We start from the raw sequence: 16947 nt of genomic DNA, 5'->3' as shown, positions 1-16947 counted from the left end.
AGAACTCCTACGCCATATCGCACCACCCATCCGGCCGATGATAACCGTCATTTCTGTCTGTCCCACTTTCAGAGATTTAGCGGGTAATAGCATAAGCTCACTCCACGGAGCCCCCTTCTCTAGTCTCAGCCAGCTGCACGATCTGCTGCTGTCGCACAACGAAATCGAATCGATTCCGCACGATGCATTCGTTGGCCTCTTTCGATTGCAAGTCCTGTAAGTATAAGCAAATAAATCACACCCAGGAGCAAAAAGAAGGAAAACTATGGCGGGCGCGAGCGCGCTAGTGCCACAGGACCAAGCGACCAGATTAAATTGAATTTCTTCTTGTTTGTTGCTCTTTCGTTCCATGACAACCCACGCCAATTTCCGTCTTTCTCTCTGGGGACCATTGGTGGGCAACAACAGCGACATGGAAGCAAACCATATCTACTTCATCCACCAGGACGCCTTCAGGCCGCTAATCAAACTGGAAGATTTGTATGTATCTTGGTGTATGATCTCTGCTTTGTGTTGTTTTTTTTATTATCGGATAGTTTAACACCGAAGGGCCTCACTATGATTGTGCATTTTGTTTTTTTTCTTTTATTTATTTTTTAAAAAAGTTCTAGCAAATTCGAATCCTCAAGATGCAATTCCAATAAAACTCTTTCTACACAAAATGTATACGTTTCTTATTTGCTGCAGGTATCAGTGGTCAGTTCCAGAGGCACGTTCTTTGTTTGTTCAGGTTTTTTTTTTTATTATTGTACAAAATGGGCCGACGGGGTTTCAGATTTTCATGAAACTTTTTTCACAGGCAGGGCTGTGAGAAAAATTCAGGGTCGCCTATTTCCCCGGAAAATTCAGGTGGATTTTTTTTTGTTTTCCACTGACACTTTCCACCGTTGAGAAAATTTATGTAAGCCTATATTATATGGTAATGTTTCACAAAGTTTGCCATAATTCAGGAACGAAAAAAAAAGCATTCCAAAAATTTCAGCAATCAAAGCTTATGAAATTACCTTCTTAAATTTTTTTTTATTTTCCGCTAGTTCGGGCATAGTTTTTTCGGCTTTTCTCTATGAATTTTCTCAACGATGGAAAATTTTGTAGAAAACTTTTTTCACTTCATATTTTTTGGATTCCTGAGAAAATTTGCTTCCATTTTCATCAAATAACTTTGTGTCCACGATGCTTCGTACTTGAGCTATGATTTTTTCAAAGAAAAGGGTTGTGCCATGGACGTTTTTTGACAAAATTGGCCATAACTCAAAAACGAAAATAGGGCCATGAAAAGGGCATTCAAAAAATTTCAGCGATTGAAGCTTATAAAATAACCTTCTCAAAATTATGTTTTTATAAAATATTCAACGAGTTCGGGCATAGTTTTTTCCGGCTTTTCTTTACGAACTTTCTCAACTGTGGCCAGTTTTGTAAAAAACTTTCCAGTTCTTTTTTTTTTGATTTATGAGAAAATTTTCTTTTATTTTCAAAAAAAAACCTTGTTTCTACGATACTTCCTTCTTGAGTTATGATTTTTCAAAGTAAGTAGTGTCAGGAAAAAATATAAAAAAATCACCTGAATTTCCTGAAAAATAGGCAACCCTGTTTTTTTTCTCATTTTTTTTTGTTTATATATCCATGACCCCTGCCTGTGGAAAAAGTTTCATGAAAATCTGAGACCCTTCGGCCCAAACCCGTACGGTAACAAAAATAAATCCGTTCAGCAACTGTAAGGTGACCAGAGCTTCAAGGTACGGTGTGCGGGCATGTTGCAAGAATGTTGGATAAAAACTTTACAAATAATATTTGCCAAAGATCCAGTAGTCGAAAGAAGGTGGAACAGCATTGGGGCACCAAGGGAGGAGCGCGTCGATCGTCAAAACCGTACATTGTTGATGACGGAGAGTTTTGGGCTTGCTTGATAACCACAAGGTAGTGGTTAGAAGAGTCGATGTTAGCGACAGGGATGCCAATTGATTTTTTTAATCTGTTTCACACTTTTCAAAAATCTGTATCCTATACAATATTCTGAAAAAAAATCTGTACACTGGAACCTCTTTTTATGCACATGGCTGGGACTGCAGAAATTAAAAATGTGCATAAATTAAAAAAAGGCATAAAAAGAGGGAAATTCATGTATAAATGCAGCTTTGATTAGGGAATCTAGTTCGCGAGAACAGGTGTTGCTCCTGGGCAGTTGGGGGAGCTAAGGGGGTTTCCAGAAAGTTCTCAGAGAGCCCAAAAAGGGGGTTCGAAGGGGCTTCAGGGGCGTTTTAAGGGGTTGTTTCGGGGGATTTGAGCAGCCATTGAAGGGCGTTCTGTCAAGATTTTTTCGTGTTTTCATGGGATTACGGGGAATTCAGCGGTATTTCAATAGTATTAAATAGGTTTCAAGGGGCTTTAGGGTCAATTCAAGAGGTCTCAGGAGCCTTTGAAGGACGTTGCAAGAGGTTTGAGGAGCGTTTTAAGAAATTTCAGAGAGTTTCAGGGTGTTTCAGGAACATTTTAAGAGCGTTTTAAGGAAATACGATGGCATTTCAGGGGCGTTTCAAGGGGTTTTTAGGTTCGTTTCAAGGGGTTTATGGACCCTAGTAAAGGTGTCCAAAGGGGTTTTAGAAGCATATCAAATTGATTATGATGATTTCAAGGGCGTTTCAATGGGATTACGGAGGTCTCAGGGGCGTTTCAAGACATAGGTCAGGGTCGTATCAGGGGGTTTCGAGACAATCTTTAAATCAAAGGGGTTTTCAGGGGTGTTTTAAAAAATATTGTGTTGGGATCTCTAAAAATCATATGGAACTTCCTGAAATGCCTACAAAATCCCCCTGAAATCCCCACGACCCCATGGATCGCACCTAAGTTGGTCCGAAACCCGCGAAAACTCATCGTAACGCTTCCGTAACGCCTCTAAATCCCGCCGAAAATGGTCTGAAACATTCTAAAATGCTTACAAAATCTCCCTTAAACCCCCTCGGACTCCATGTAACGCACCTGAGAGGCTCCGAACCCCCCGAAAACTAATCGTAACGCTTAAATAACGCCTCTGAATCCCGCCGAAAATGCTCTGAAACGTCCGGAAATGCCTCCAAAATCCCCCTTAACCCTTCAGCGCGCGCGCTGTTGTAAAAAGTACAACACTACCAAAAAACCTCGCACTTCGTATACAGCGCGAGCGCGGTGCAGTTTCGGTTGCTTGATGGCGCGCGTCCTGAAAGGTTAAACCTCCTCGGACCCCATGTAACGAACATGAGAAGCTCCGAACCTCCCGAACACTCCTCTTTAACGCTACCGTAACGCCTCTGAACCTCGCCGAAAATGCTCAGAAACTTCCAAAAATGTCTCCAAAAATCTCCCTAAGACAAAGCCTCTACAAACGCCTCCGCATCGCTTCTGAAACCAGCCTAAAATCAAGCCTTTACAAAACACCGTATGTCGCAAATGTAAACAAATCGGCATTTCGATGATTTTGAATATAGTGGTATAGATTCTATGTGCAGAGCTTCTTTTTGTCGTCAAACAGCATTCCAGAAAAACACCGTATGTAACAGTATCAACATCGCAATCAAGGTTGCGACCATTCATTTGCAAAGATTTACATTCATTTGCTATTATCTCAGTTCAGAAGCATGCTATCGAAAAACAATGTATGGGTGAATTTAACCTTGTAGTTTTATCTAAAAGTTTGCCGAATAACATTGGGGTCGCAAACGTATACCAAAGTCGTGAGCGAGCTGTGAAGGTAACTCTCCACGCGGTGAATGTAAATTTCATTCACGCTGTGGAAAGTTGCCTTCACAGCTCGCTCACGACTTTGGTATACGTTTGCGACCCCAATGTTATTCGGCAAACTTTCAGATAAAACTACAAGGTTAAATTCATCCATATATTGTTTTTCGATAGCATGCTTCTGAACTGAGATATTAACAAATGAATGTAAATCTTTGCAAATGAATGGTTGCAACCTTGCGCAATACCCTATTTATCATTTTGATGGTATCATAGCAAACTTCGACATACGGTGTTTTGGTGTCACTTTTTTGGAGCTTGAAAAAAAAGAAACCACAGTTATAAGCGCTTTTCCGGCACGGCGTAATCCTAGCTATTGTATGATGGTTGAGTGTTTGTTCAAGTGTATGTTCAAGTGTTAGCAGCACAACGCAGAAGCGGATATCGATACAATCCTCAGAGTCAACAATGTATCCACATATACCGTATGTACAAAACGAAAGAGAAAATACCCTATCTAACATTTTCACTTAATAAAACGAATCTCTACCGATATTTAATATCTCATCCTTCATTTGAGTTTCATATCACACAATTAAGTAGTCTAGCTATCTAGAGATGGGAAAACCAATTACGATTTTTTGTAAACTCCAAAATTTTGGAGGCGATTTTCTCTGTTCAATGCAATTGTTACATATGGTGTTTTGTAGAGTTAGGCTTGAAATGCTCGTGGCTTCCTGAAATGACTCCGAAACCCCCTCAAGACCCACTTGGACCCCATGTAACGCACATGAGCATGAGACGGAGACCTTCGGAAACACCCAAAAACGTACCTGTAACCTTCTTTTGCTCTCCCCTGTAAACACCTCTTGGCCGCCGTTGCAATAATTCCCGTTATTATTGAACATTCTTATGCACAATATTGGTTCTGAGTAGCTTTCCCTCTTTTTATGCAGGGCATAAAAAAAGATGAATAAATTAAAAGTGCATAAAAATAACATGCTTATAAGAGGTTTTAGTGTATCCCATACAAAAATAAAGTAGCCCCTCTAACTTAAAAATCTGTATTTCATATAATACGAAATCTGTACGATAGTGCCGTGGTGGCTGCGCCCAGCCAAAACTTTCCATCGTCAACAATGTACGGTACCGACGACCGCCACGGTACAACCTAAAGCGACTAAAACAACCGGATATCACCTCAGCATATGCGCATTAGTATGGGACAAACATCAAATTCTCGCTCCAGTCGACTTTTTCGATTCCATTTAGGTCCCATATGAACTGTACAAAATTTCAGCGCAATCGATGAAACTATAATTTAGCGCAAGCCGTTCAAAGTTTTCATAGGATTTACTATGGGAAAAGTTACACTTTCAGATAAAAAATCCCAGAGGTCGCACTTTGTCCCCTTAATTCAAATCGATCAATGTTCCTTGTAGAAAAATCATTTTTGAAACTTTCCTTCGAAGACTGCAAAACGATTGGATGCATGTGGAAAAAGTTATTGATTTATTACCGATTAGTGATCCAACGAACGACTTTTTGTTTTGGTTTATTAGCAGCACTGTAGCTGCTGCTTTGGATGCTGCTGTTTCTGGGGGTGGTGATGCCTCCCGCCACCCCATGCAACAACATCAGCAGCAGTGCTGCTAATAAAACAAAGCAAAAAGCCGTTCGTTGGATCACTAAACGGTAATAAATCAATAACTATTTCCACAGGCATCCAATCGTTTTGCGGTCTTCGAAGAAAAGTTTCATAAATGTTATTTCTACAGGAAACGTTGATCGATTTGAATTAAGGAGACAAAGGGCGACCTCTGGGATTTTTTGTTTGGAAGTGTAACTTTTCCCATAGCAAATCCTATACAAACTTTGAACCGCTTGCGCTAAATTATAGTTTCACCGATTGCGCTGAAATTTTGTACAGTTCATATGGGACCTAAATGGGATCTAAAAAGTCGACTGGAGCGAGGATTTATTTTTTTCATACAAGCGTGTCCCATACTAATGCGCATAATCTCGAGGCCGCGTTGCTAGACGAGGGCGAGCTCGATAAGGCCCCTCTAGAGGACTGCTGGAGTACTGTGAAAGCAGCCATTGACGACGTGGCCGAGAGCACCATCGAGTACGTGGATCGGAATCAACGAATGGCTCGATGGAGAGTGCAGAACGGTTTTATATGAGAAGAACGCAGCGCGGGCGGTAATGCTGCAGCAAGGGACCCGACAGAACGGAAACAAACGTTCAAACAAAAGCAGAAACAGCAGACCCGTCTCTTTGTGCGAAAAAGCGCCGGATAGAAACAGCGGAGTGTGAAGAAATGGGACAGCTGTGTCGTTCCCAAGGAACACGGAAGTTCTACCAGAAGCTCAACGCATCCCGCAACGGCTTCGTGCCACGAGCCGAAATATGCAGGGATAAGGACAAAGGCCTCTTGACGAACGGACGTGAGGTGATCGAAAGATGGAAGCAGCACTTCGATCAGCACCTGAACGGCGTGGAGAACGTGGGCACGGGAGACCACCGCAACGGAGGAAACGATTACACCAGTGCATCGGAGGACGGAAATAAACCAACTCCCACGCTGAGGGAAGTTAAGGACGCTGAGGGAAGTTAACAGCTGGTAAGGATGGTATCGTAGCTGAACTCATCAAGATGGGCCCTGAAAAGTTAGCCACCTGTCTGCACCGGCTGATAGTCAGGATCTGGAAAACCGAACAGCTACCGAAGGAGTGGAAGGAAGGGGTTATCTGCCCCATTTAAAAGAAAGGCGACCAATTGGAATGTGAGAACTTCAGAGCGATAATTATTTTGAATGCTGCCTACAAAGTGCTATCCCAGATCATCTTCCGTCGCACAATGGGAAAAAATAGGTAAAAAAGGCGAATAAATTCAATATCTCTGCTCGGAGTGGATGGATTTGAATAAAATTTTGGCACAAACTGCAAAAACCTCTACAGTTTCAGATGAGGAGTGTGTCGTTCGCCACACGATGCTGGAAATCCACGTATCGGCCCCGTTTTGCCCCACTCTCTCTCTCTTTTTCATCTTTTTGGAAAAATCTTGAAGTGTGAAATTAATGTTTTAGTTAATTCGTGTTTGTGTAAAAAACCACCACCACAAACAGACCTAACAATAGGAAAGTTAAAAAAATGCCTCAATTGACGTTGATCAGTGTAACCGTTAAGAAGCACTGAAATCTTGTTCCATTGTGAAGTCCTCGATGTAAGGGAGGAAACCGTCAAAACATTGCTTCTGAGATAAGTAGATTTTTGGCATGATAACTGAAAGTTTCAAGTCTCTGAAATAGTAGAGAGTGTTCTCACGCGACATATACGATTTTATTAGCTTATTCAATACATTATTTGAATGCTTTTTTAGGTTTGCGTTAAAAATAGCATTTTTTGGGATTTAGATTCTAATAGGTGATATTTTACTTTTGGTTTGATCCTAATTCAGTTGACTATTTAGTGACCCTTCGGTAAAGTTCGATCGCTACTATAAACCAACCCCAACAGCAAATACTTTTATTGACCGGGGTACCACAAATCACTCGACCAATATTCTTTCTTTTCGCTATCTCCGTCACAGAAACCTGGGAAACAATATGTTTCCCAATCTTCCCACGGCAGGCCTGGCACGTCTGCTACACCTGAAAACGTTCAACAATCCAAACCTAAGGGAATTCCCACCACCGTTGTCCTTTCCCCGCATTCAAACGCTGGTGCTCTCCTACGCCTACCATTGCTGTTCGTTCCTGCCGCTGGTGGCCAGTGCCCCGAAAGTTCCTAAACATCATCCCATCAAGGAGGAGGTCCTCTTCCCGACTGACAACGAGTTCGATATGAGCTTGTGGAACAACAGCTACAACGACATCTGGCCACAACTACGTGAGTAATTTATAGTTATGGATGTGAGTTTAGCAACTGTGAGATAATGGGCCGCATAAATAAAGAGTAGTATCCTTAATTGCTTGCGTATATAAGTCTACAAAGTAATCTGCATTGCCGGTAGGAATAAATAAGTTTGAAACGTGCAGCAAGCACCCACTTACTGATATTTTCAAACATGTGCTTTTTATCTCCTTTCTGGTATTACCTTGGGTATTACATTCCAAACGTGGCAACGCCCATTTCTCAGCTTTGTGTTCTTTAGAACTCTCATATTTAGAACGGAAAGCATTCTATACTATTTGACCTTATAGTCAATTGGCGTTTTGGAGAACCATTATTCTACAACTCTTAGTGAGACAGCTCCAGATTTTAAAGACGTAGGGTAGTGGAACCATCTCGGCAGGGATCCTATTTTGGGTACTTTTCAGCTATAACTCAGCCAATTCTGAACCAATTGACACAATTTTTGGAACGCGATGAGATACGTATAGTATTAGTTAAATGTACCGTGTACAAACTTTCAAGTAAAATGGTTTTGAATTGACTGAGTTATAGCGAAGAGTGCCCAAAATACCGGCTGCTGCTCAAGTGGTTCACTACCCTAGTGTTTCAAATATGCGCCCTGATTTTTACAATCGAGACCCATTACCAATATTTTATGTTTACCGCTAAACATATATAAATAATCCCACAGCACTAAAGTTTATTAACTCTTCCAAATATCCCATTGACTTTGTGTTTCCTTTCCTCCCAACAGACAATCTGAGCAAAAAGTTCGGAACGCAGATAAACGAGCTGCTGCACGCCTACGGCCCCGAATACTACCCAGGAGGGATGCCCACTTATCCGGAGGAGTACTTTGAAGAGGAAGGCGGCGCCAGCCATCCGATTCCCACGGCCCAACCGGGTACGATCCAATGCGTACCGGAGCCGGGACCTTTCATGCCCTGTCAGGACCTCTTCGACTGGTGGACGCTTCGTTGCGGCGTATGGGTCGTGTTCCTACTGGCGATGCTTGGCAACGGAACGGTTGTGTTCGTGCTGATCTTCTCCAGATCGAAAATGGACGTGCCACGGTTCTTGGTGTGCAACTTGGCAGCTGCAGATTTCTTCATGGGGATTTACTTGGGGTTTTTGGCGGTGGTTGATGCTTCCACCCTAGGAGAATTCCGAATGTATGCTATACCGTGGCAGATGAGTGCCGGATGCAAGCTGTCCGGATTTCTGGCGGTATTATCATCGGAGCTGTCAGTTTACACTTTAGCTGTGATTACACTGGAAAGAAACTACGCCATTACCCATGCCATGCATTTGAACAAGAGACTATCATTGAGGCATGCCGGCTACATCATGACCATAGGATGGACATTCGCCATAACTATGGCAATTCTTCCCTTGTTTGGAGTTTCAGACTACCGGGTGTTTGCCGTATGTCTTCCATTCGAAGTCACCAACGGAACCGGTAGCTTAGCCTACGTCGTGTTTCTAATGTTTATCAACGGAGTAGCTTTTCTCATATTGATGGGGTGCTACTTGAAGATGTATTGCGCTATCCGAGGTTCCCAAGCATGGAACTCCAACGATTCGCGAATAGCAAAGCGAATGGCGCTGCTAGTCTTTACCGACTTTATCTGTTGGTCTCCCATAGCGTTCTTCTCGTTGACAGCCGTTTTCGGGCTGCACCTAATCTCTCTAGAGCAAGCCAAAGTATTCACAGTTTTCATTCTACCTCTCAACTCCTGTTGCAACCCGTTCCTCTATGCCATCCTTACTAAACAGTTCAAGAAAGACTGCGTCCTCATCTGCAAGGCAATTGAGGAATCTCGCGTAACGCGAGGCATCGGTCGCTGTCGGCACAGTTCCAACTTCAGCAACCGTCACACACCTGCCAACACCAATTCGCTGGTGGAAAGATCCTCTCGCGAGCTTCCGCCACTACTGCCAGGTCAGACGTGTAACTGTTCGGCGAAACTCATGGAACAAGAAAATCTGCGCCGACGCCTCCAACAGCAGAGTACATTCTCCAAAACGTGGCGCAGGTTACTGTGCAATCTCGGTCAGCGAAACGATGGTCGCCGTGGCAGACGGAACGGTGACCAGTATGCGTACCAAATCGCAGAAATCCAACAGAAGCAGCACAAACGTGCCGGATCCGTATCGTCCAGCGAAAACTTCAGTTCGTCTCGGTCGGATTCGTGGCGGCACGCTCAGCACCACTGTGGTATTCCTCTTCGACTTCTGGATCCTCGGCGGAGGCACACTTCATGGTTGATCACAAGGAAAACCTCCCAGGATTCGAATCTGTCCAGTTCGCGGAATGATTCCTCCGGGTCTACTGCCACGCAGAGTACGGGAACGTGGCGGATATCGCGGTCCAGTGCCAGCAATTCGGTGGTGCTGCCCGGGGTGAAGATTGATGGCGTTCCACATCCACATCATACAAGTGAGTATTTATGCTATTCGATTGTACATTAAAGCCTGTATCCGCAATAATCGGGACACAGAAGTACGGCTGTAGCTCTGTAATGAATCGGTATAACTGACCAAATAAATGACTGAACTCTTTGGTGTATGTTTATTGTATGTGCAAAATTTCATAAAAGTCGATGCATTACTTTTAACTGTATATGTAAAACAAACAGATGCGGTTTTAAGCATTTTGTACAATCATGACCAATTTTCATTCGCATAATAGATGGTTATTTTACGCTATAATTCAAAGTTCTATTAAGATAATTATGAAATTTTGTTAGTAGTTATGATACTTACCCAAGTAACACACTTGTCACCGAAGAGTCACGACGGCGCAGGTTTTTGTTGTGCAGAAGTCACTGTGACTTACTTCTAGCAAGTAAGTGTTTATTTGTTAGAAGTAAGTCACAGTGACTTCTGCGTAACAAAAACCTGCGCCGCCGTGACTCTTCGGTGACAAGTGTGTTACTTGGGTATAGAGACACCTTTTGCAAAATTTCATCAACTTTGATCGATTGGTTTGAAAGTTGCTGGTGTTGATAGGGCTGAGTGTTAGTAAAATTTTTTCGTGTATTTCATGTGCGCTGTTTGCCTATTTATAAAATTTTGAATTTCTCTGCCAATTTTCATGAAATTTCCACGTAAGGTAGCTGATTATGTGTTTTTTATGTCTGCAAAATTTGATGATTATTTGTATAGTACTTTCAATAGTACAATAGGAACAGTCAGCACCCTTTATGCTGACTAATTGCTGTCTGAGGGGCTAAAATCACGTTCAGTCCCAATACATGTTTCGACTATAAAATTCTTGATAGTGCATCGATTTTCTTGAAATTTTGCCTATGCAACAAATGTAAATTGAGAGGATTGTGTTCAAAATTTCAGCCATTTCCTTTGCCAAATTTAAAAGTAACAGCGCTGACAAGCAAAACTAGGGGCTGTACAAAATTCAAGCGCTCATTCTGCTCTTTAATTGCTACAACAAAAAGTACTGCACCGATTCACATGAAATTTTGTAGGTGAAATCAACACATCTTATGATGTTATTATGCCAAATTTGAACAATTTTAATGTATCTATTGCAGAGTTACAGCTGTATTTCTGTGTACCGATTATTGCGGATACAGGCTTTAGACGCACTTTTTGTGGATTGACGAAATTTCTCTGTAAATACGATACATATCGTTATCTAGGCAGTTTTATGTTTGTAAAGCATTGAGGCAGTTTTATATTTATAATGCAGTTGAATATCAATCACATTAACTTTTTTTCCTGATCAGCTTGAAAAAAGAGCTTGAGCTTGATTGACCGCCCGTAGATACTACTCCAGTATCGCCAGACCAGCTACACTCACACAAGGAACCAATGAGATTATTTGCCGGGGACAAGCAGGCATCTTCAGTGTATGAGCGTTGACGATCTTCTATTTTTAGGCGACAATGGCGTCTGCGACGTCAGGTTGCATGTTAAAGGGTGATACGGTCAAAATTTGGTCACACAATTTTTTTCATAACTTTAGACTGCGTACACCAAAACAGCTTATTTTTGGGCCAGTAATGGTACATTATATGTAGCTTATACCATAAAATTTTCATCAAAATCGATTAAGTATTGGTTGATATATAGATGAAACCAACGACCTACCTTTTTAAAATTTTGTACAAAGGCGCTCCATAGTGAATTGTCGAAAATTTAAGGTCAGTAAAGCACAATTTTGATTATAGAACAACCAATACTGCTCCGATTTATATCAAAATTTTACAGTATAATACTATTATGAAAATACGTTCGCAGTAAAATTTTGAGCTATTTTGTATGAATACTTTCAAAGTTGTAGCAGTTTGAAGATGAAAAAAACTGACCGGGTGCCACTTAAGCAAATATAACTTTGTAACGGCTCGATCAAACTGAATGAAATTTTTACACAACATTTTGATATGCATACTTCACATACAGAAAAATTTTCATTGAAATCGGTTAAGTATTTCTGGCTCTATAAATAAAACAGTAAAAATGTGTTCTTATTTGTGAAAAAAAAAATTAAAATTGCAGATCTCAGGGTTCAACAATATCTCCGCAAATACTGGACCGATTTTGATGGAAATTTTATGGTACAAGCTACATATAATGGACCATTACTGATCCAAAAATCAGCTGATTTGGTGTACGCAGTCTAAAGTTATGAAAAAAATGTGTGACCAAAATTTGGCTTGACTTGACAAAATTTGACAAAATTTGACCACCTAAACAAATATAACTTTGTAATGGCTGGATCAAATTGAATGAAATTTTTACACAACATTTTGATATGTATACTTTACATACAGAAAAATTTTCATTGAAATTGGTTCAGTATTTCTGGCTCTATAAATAAAAGAGTAAAAATGTGTTCTTATTTTTTAATCCTCCTTGTACAACATTTTAAAATTGCAGTTTTCAGGATTCACAATATCTCCGCACATACTAAACCGATTTTGATGAAAATTTTATGGTATAAGCTACATATAATGTACCATTACTGGTTCAAAAATCAGCAGTTTTGGTGTATGCAGTATCAAGTTATGAAACCAATTGTGTGACCAAATTTTGACCGTATCACCCTTTAATGTGGGGAAGGGGAATGAAATGATGACTGCAATCGTTTGTATCCACATTAGACCAATATGCCTCTGCGTCTGCACAAATTCATGCGGATGTGGGAGTGTTGGTGGGATATGGTTGGCAGAAGGCTCACACATTGGTGCGTGGATGCCAGTCGTAAGATGATAGATTAGAGAGATTATTACTATGAAGCTAAAGCGGCACAGTTCGCTTGATTGCATAACTTGTAGGTGTTATCTGAGATCAGCTATGTATAAACGGGGCTTTCATGGCTCAATCGTTGACTGGATCACTGCAGCGCTGAGAAATCGATGTATTGTCTCTAGACTGGGCGAATCAACCATTAAAGTAAGTACGTCTAAGGGCTGTCCCCAAGGAGGTGTACTTTCACCATTGCTGTGGTCTTTAGTTGTTGATGACTTGCTAAATAGTTTAGTGGCAATGGGATTCGAAGTCATTGGTTATGCAGATGATATCGTGATAGTGGTAAGAGGGAAGCATGATGAAACGCTATCAAACAGAATGCAAATAGCGTTAAACTACACTCTTGCCTGGTGTAAAGGAGAGGGATTAAACGTAAATCCCTCAAAAACTACTCTTGTAATTTTTACAAGAAAAAGAAATGTCAATATAAAGGCACCGTCCTTGGATGGGGTACAGTTGACATTCTCCTCCAGGGTGAAATATTTAGGAGTCATACTAGATAAAAAACTGAACTGGAGTGAACATCTAGAGCATGTAGTAAATAAGGCAACAACTGCTCTTTGGGCCTGTCGGAGAGTGATCGGGGGAAAGTGGGGGCTAAAACCCAGGATAGTTCATTGGATCTACCTGGCAGTTGTTAGACCCAAAGTCTCTTATGCCTCTCTAGTCTGGTGGCCTAAAACCAAAACCAAAACAGCCCAACGAGTGCTGGCTAAACTTCAACGTTTAGCAACAGTGTCAATAACAGGAGCTATTCGAAGTACTCCTGGTTCAACACTAGATGCCTTAATGCATCTGCTACCCTTGCACCAATTTGTGCAACTAGAGGCGAAGAAAAGTGCCTTGAAGTTAAAAAGATATAAGAACGTCTTAGAAGGCGATCTAACAGGACATTTGAAAATCTTAACCAATGTTACTGTAAATCCACTAGTAATACAAAATGAAGACTGGATGGAACCAAAATTCATCTTAGATACACCATACAAAGTTTCGATTGATGATCGGAGCGTATGGGAATCAGGAGGACCAACGGTTCGACCAGGATCTATTGTATTCTATACGGATGGATCGAAAATGAGTGATAGAACTGGGGCTGGAGTATATGGACCCAGGACTAAACTCGCCATACCAATGGGTAAATGGCCAACGGTGTTCCAAGCTGAAATTCAAGCTATTTTGGAATGCGCTGCCATCTGTCTTAAAAGAAAATATAGACATGCGAATATCTATATCTTTTCAGACAGTCAGGCAGCTTTAAAGGCAGTCTGCACATTTGAATGTTATTCTAAGCTAGTATGGGAGTGCATTACACTACTGAAGGAACTGGCTGGAAGGAATACTGTAAAATTATTCTGGGTACCAGGTCATTGTGGAATTGCAGGCAACGAAATTGCGGACCAGCTAGCTAGGGAGGGATCTCTGGGTGCCTTGTATGGACCGGAACCCTTCTGTGGAGTATCATCAAGTGCTCTATCGATGGAGCTAAAAAAATGGGAGAAACAGAGCGTAGGAGCAAACTGGCATACTGCACCTGGAATATCCCAGTCAAAGAGATTCATCGTGCCAAGCGTGAAAAACACGAACACACTACTGAAACTTAGTAAACGCGAATTAAGTGTGTACACAGGATTGTTAACTGGGCACTGCCCATCTCGACACTTTCTATTGAAGCTCAAGAAGATTGAATCAGAAGAATGTCGGTTCTGTGGTTTCAACTCTGAAACCTCGGAACATCTACTTTGTGAGTGTAGTTTTCTCTTTAAGAAGAGAGAACGTTATTTCGGTGGATGTATCATGCATCCCCGAGATATCTGGTGGAATATAAATCCCAAGAAGGTAGTGGCTTTCATTTTGGAAGCTATTCCAGACTGGGGTATAATGCAGGCCTAAAAAAAAAACAATCGCTAGTTCTTAATACTAGTGAGTGTACTAATGTACTGCATAAAGCAACTGGGTCTTACCACAATAGATCAATTAATGGTCGCAGTGGTTGTGTACCCCTACAGGGAAAAAAAGGTGTTATCTGATAAATTGACACTGTGCTGTGAAAGCTGGAAGGAAGGGAAACGGCTTTTCAACCGTTTCTGGTTCTAGCGATGGCTATGAACATATGAATAAACATGTATATATAGAGAGGAGAGTATAGAGAAAGTGGATAGAAAGATACAAAGTAGAAGGAAACCTTCTGCATATCAATCAGAAGCGGTAGCTTCACACATCAAGCCCGTCATTATTGATCAGAAGATAAAAAGTTAAAAAAAACTTTAGACTTGATCTAGCCTTTTTTCTAAAGTTTACCAAAGTTTACATCACATCCAAAAATATAAAAAAAAAATGTTAAGCTGAAACTTGAGTCAACATAATTTTAAGATGAGAGCGGTAGTAGGGTAATTCACCAACTGTTGATCGGTTAGTACTGAACTTTATGCTTTATCTGTTTTTTTTTTCTGTACACATGGAAACAACATCTAGATCCATTTGTTACTTATATCCAATATCATATTTTCAAGGTTTCTCTGAAAACAAATGTGATAATAACATATGTTTTCTTTAATTTTATTGGCAGCTTGTAACAAACAAGATAATCTTCCAATTGAGAATCAGACAAAATTTTAAAAATTGAGCAGGCCTTAAGACAGGCCTACTAAATAGCTTTCCTTCTTTCAAGGAAAGGATTCCACTATTTCAAGCATGTTTTGAAAAAACTATTTGATTGCAGCTTTGCTACAGAGTATATTCCCAAATCTTGGCGGGATTTTACTGTAAAGTTTAATCCGAAAGGTGGTCGTGCATCGTATGAATAAGCGATCTATCAATTTAATCTCTTTTCTTCTGACATGCTTAGAACGCATTGTGGATCATCACATTCGTGATGTTCATCTGGCCAACGTGCCTCTTCATGTGAACCAACATGCCTACCAATCTAGTAAGTCCACTGTTACTCTTTTACACAAGGTTTTACACGATATCGAGAAAGCATTCGCTGAAAGATATCTTGTTTGGGTGTTTTCTTAGATATCGAGGGTGCCTTTGACAACGTGCCTTTCGATGCCACATTGGAAACCGCACCGCAATGATTTACAGTTTGAATCACCAAATGCTCATAAACCGATATCTCTTCTCGACATTGCATCTAGCAGCCAACAGCCAATAAAAAATAGTATTCGTGTATGCCCCCGAGGAGAAGTCTTGTCACCGCTTTTGTGGAATCTTGTAGTAAAAACGCTATTGAGCCGACTCAATAAAAGCGGTTTTCCTACTTATGGTTTTGCTGACGACTACTTATTAATTGGTATGTGTATCATCACCCTGATGCAAAGCGCTCTTCAGGTGGTTCAGAGTTGGTGTCGCCAATATGGCCTTTCTGTCATTCCGAGTAAAATTAGCTATTATTCTTTTCACGGAAAGGCGAAACCGTAATGAATCTTTGCGTCTCTTTCTGAAATTAATGTGACTGAGTAGGTTAAGTACGTTGGAGTTATTCATGACTCCAAGCTATCCTGGACATCTTACATTGAGTTCAGAATCAAGAAAGCTTGTTTGGCCTTCGAGAAATGCTGGTGAACCTTTAGTACAACTAGGGGTCTAAAAATCCAAATATGTCAAATGGATTTACACAACTGTTGTTCGACCAATATTGACCTATGGATGTCTTGTGTTGTGACAGAAGGGCGAAGTGTGAACGATCCAATCAAAATTAGGCCACCTCCAAAGGGTGTGCTTAATGGCGACATCTGGAGCGTTCTCTTCAACTCCCACGGCGGCACTCGAAGTTTGCTTTGATGTTGCCCCACTACCTACACAGTCATCTCAAACAAGAAACACTTTCTCGCACTTACCGTCTACAAGTAGTCGGTTTACTAAATGAATATCCTGTGAACCGCGGATCAACACACACCTCGTTGTTTTCACTTTTGGTGAATTGGAACAAAGTGGACCTTGCTCCAAGTCCTATAACAATTGCTTCTAATTTTCCATATAGAACATTTCCACAAAATTCCTTTCCTGTGAAGAGTGGACATCTGGTAACCTGGAGAGAAGTATTTCAGACGACATCGTTTGT

At 41.0% G+C, this 16947-nt stretch overlaps 1 protein-coding gene across 1 annotated transcript in view; it reads left to right on the top strand.

Annotated features, from left to right (window-relative positions):
* LOC109400335 (lutropin-choriogonadotropic hormone receptor) overlaps nucleotides 1-16947 on the top strand; it is a 38497-nt gene that overhangs the window by 17365 nt on the left and 4185 nt on the right. The window contains exons 7-10 of the mRNA XM_062850974.1: nucleotides 73-216; nucleotides 409-480; nucleotides 7306-7604; nucleotides 8365-10050. Of these exons, the coding sequence (XP_062706958.1) occupies nucleotides 73-216; nucleotides 409-480; nucleotides 7306-7604; nucleotides 8365-10050 (2201 nt within the window). The remainder of the gene's footprint in view (nucleotides 1-72; nucleotides 217-408; nucleotides 481-7305; nucleotides 7605-8364; nucleotides 10051-16947) is intronic.

This window comes from Aedes albopictus, chromosome 2 (assembly GCF_035046485.1).
Source record: "Aedes albopictus strain Foshan chromosome 2, AalbF5, whole genome shotgun sequence".
Taxonomy (NCBI): Eukaryota; Metazoa; Arthropoda; class Insecta; order Diptera; family Culicidae; genus Aedes; species Aedes albopictus.
This window is presented reverse-complemented; position numbering and strand designations above follow the sequence as displayed.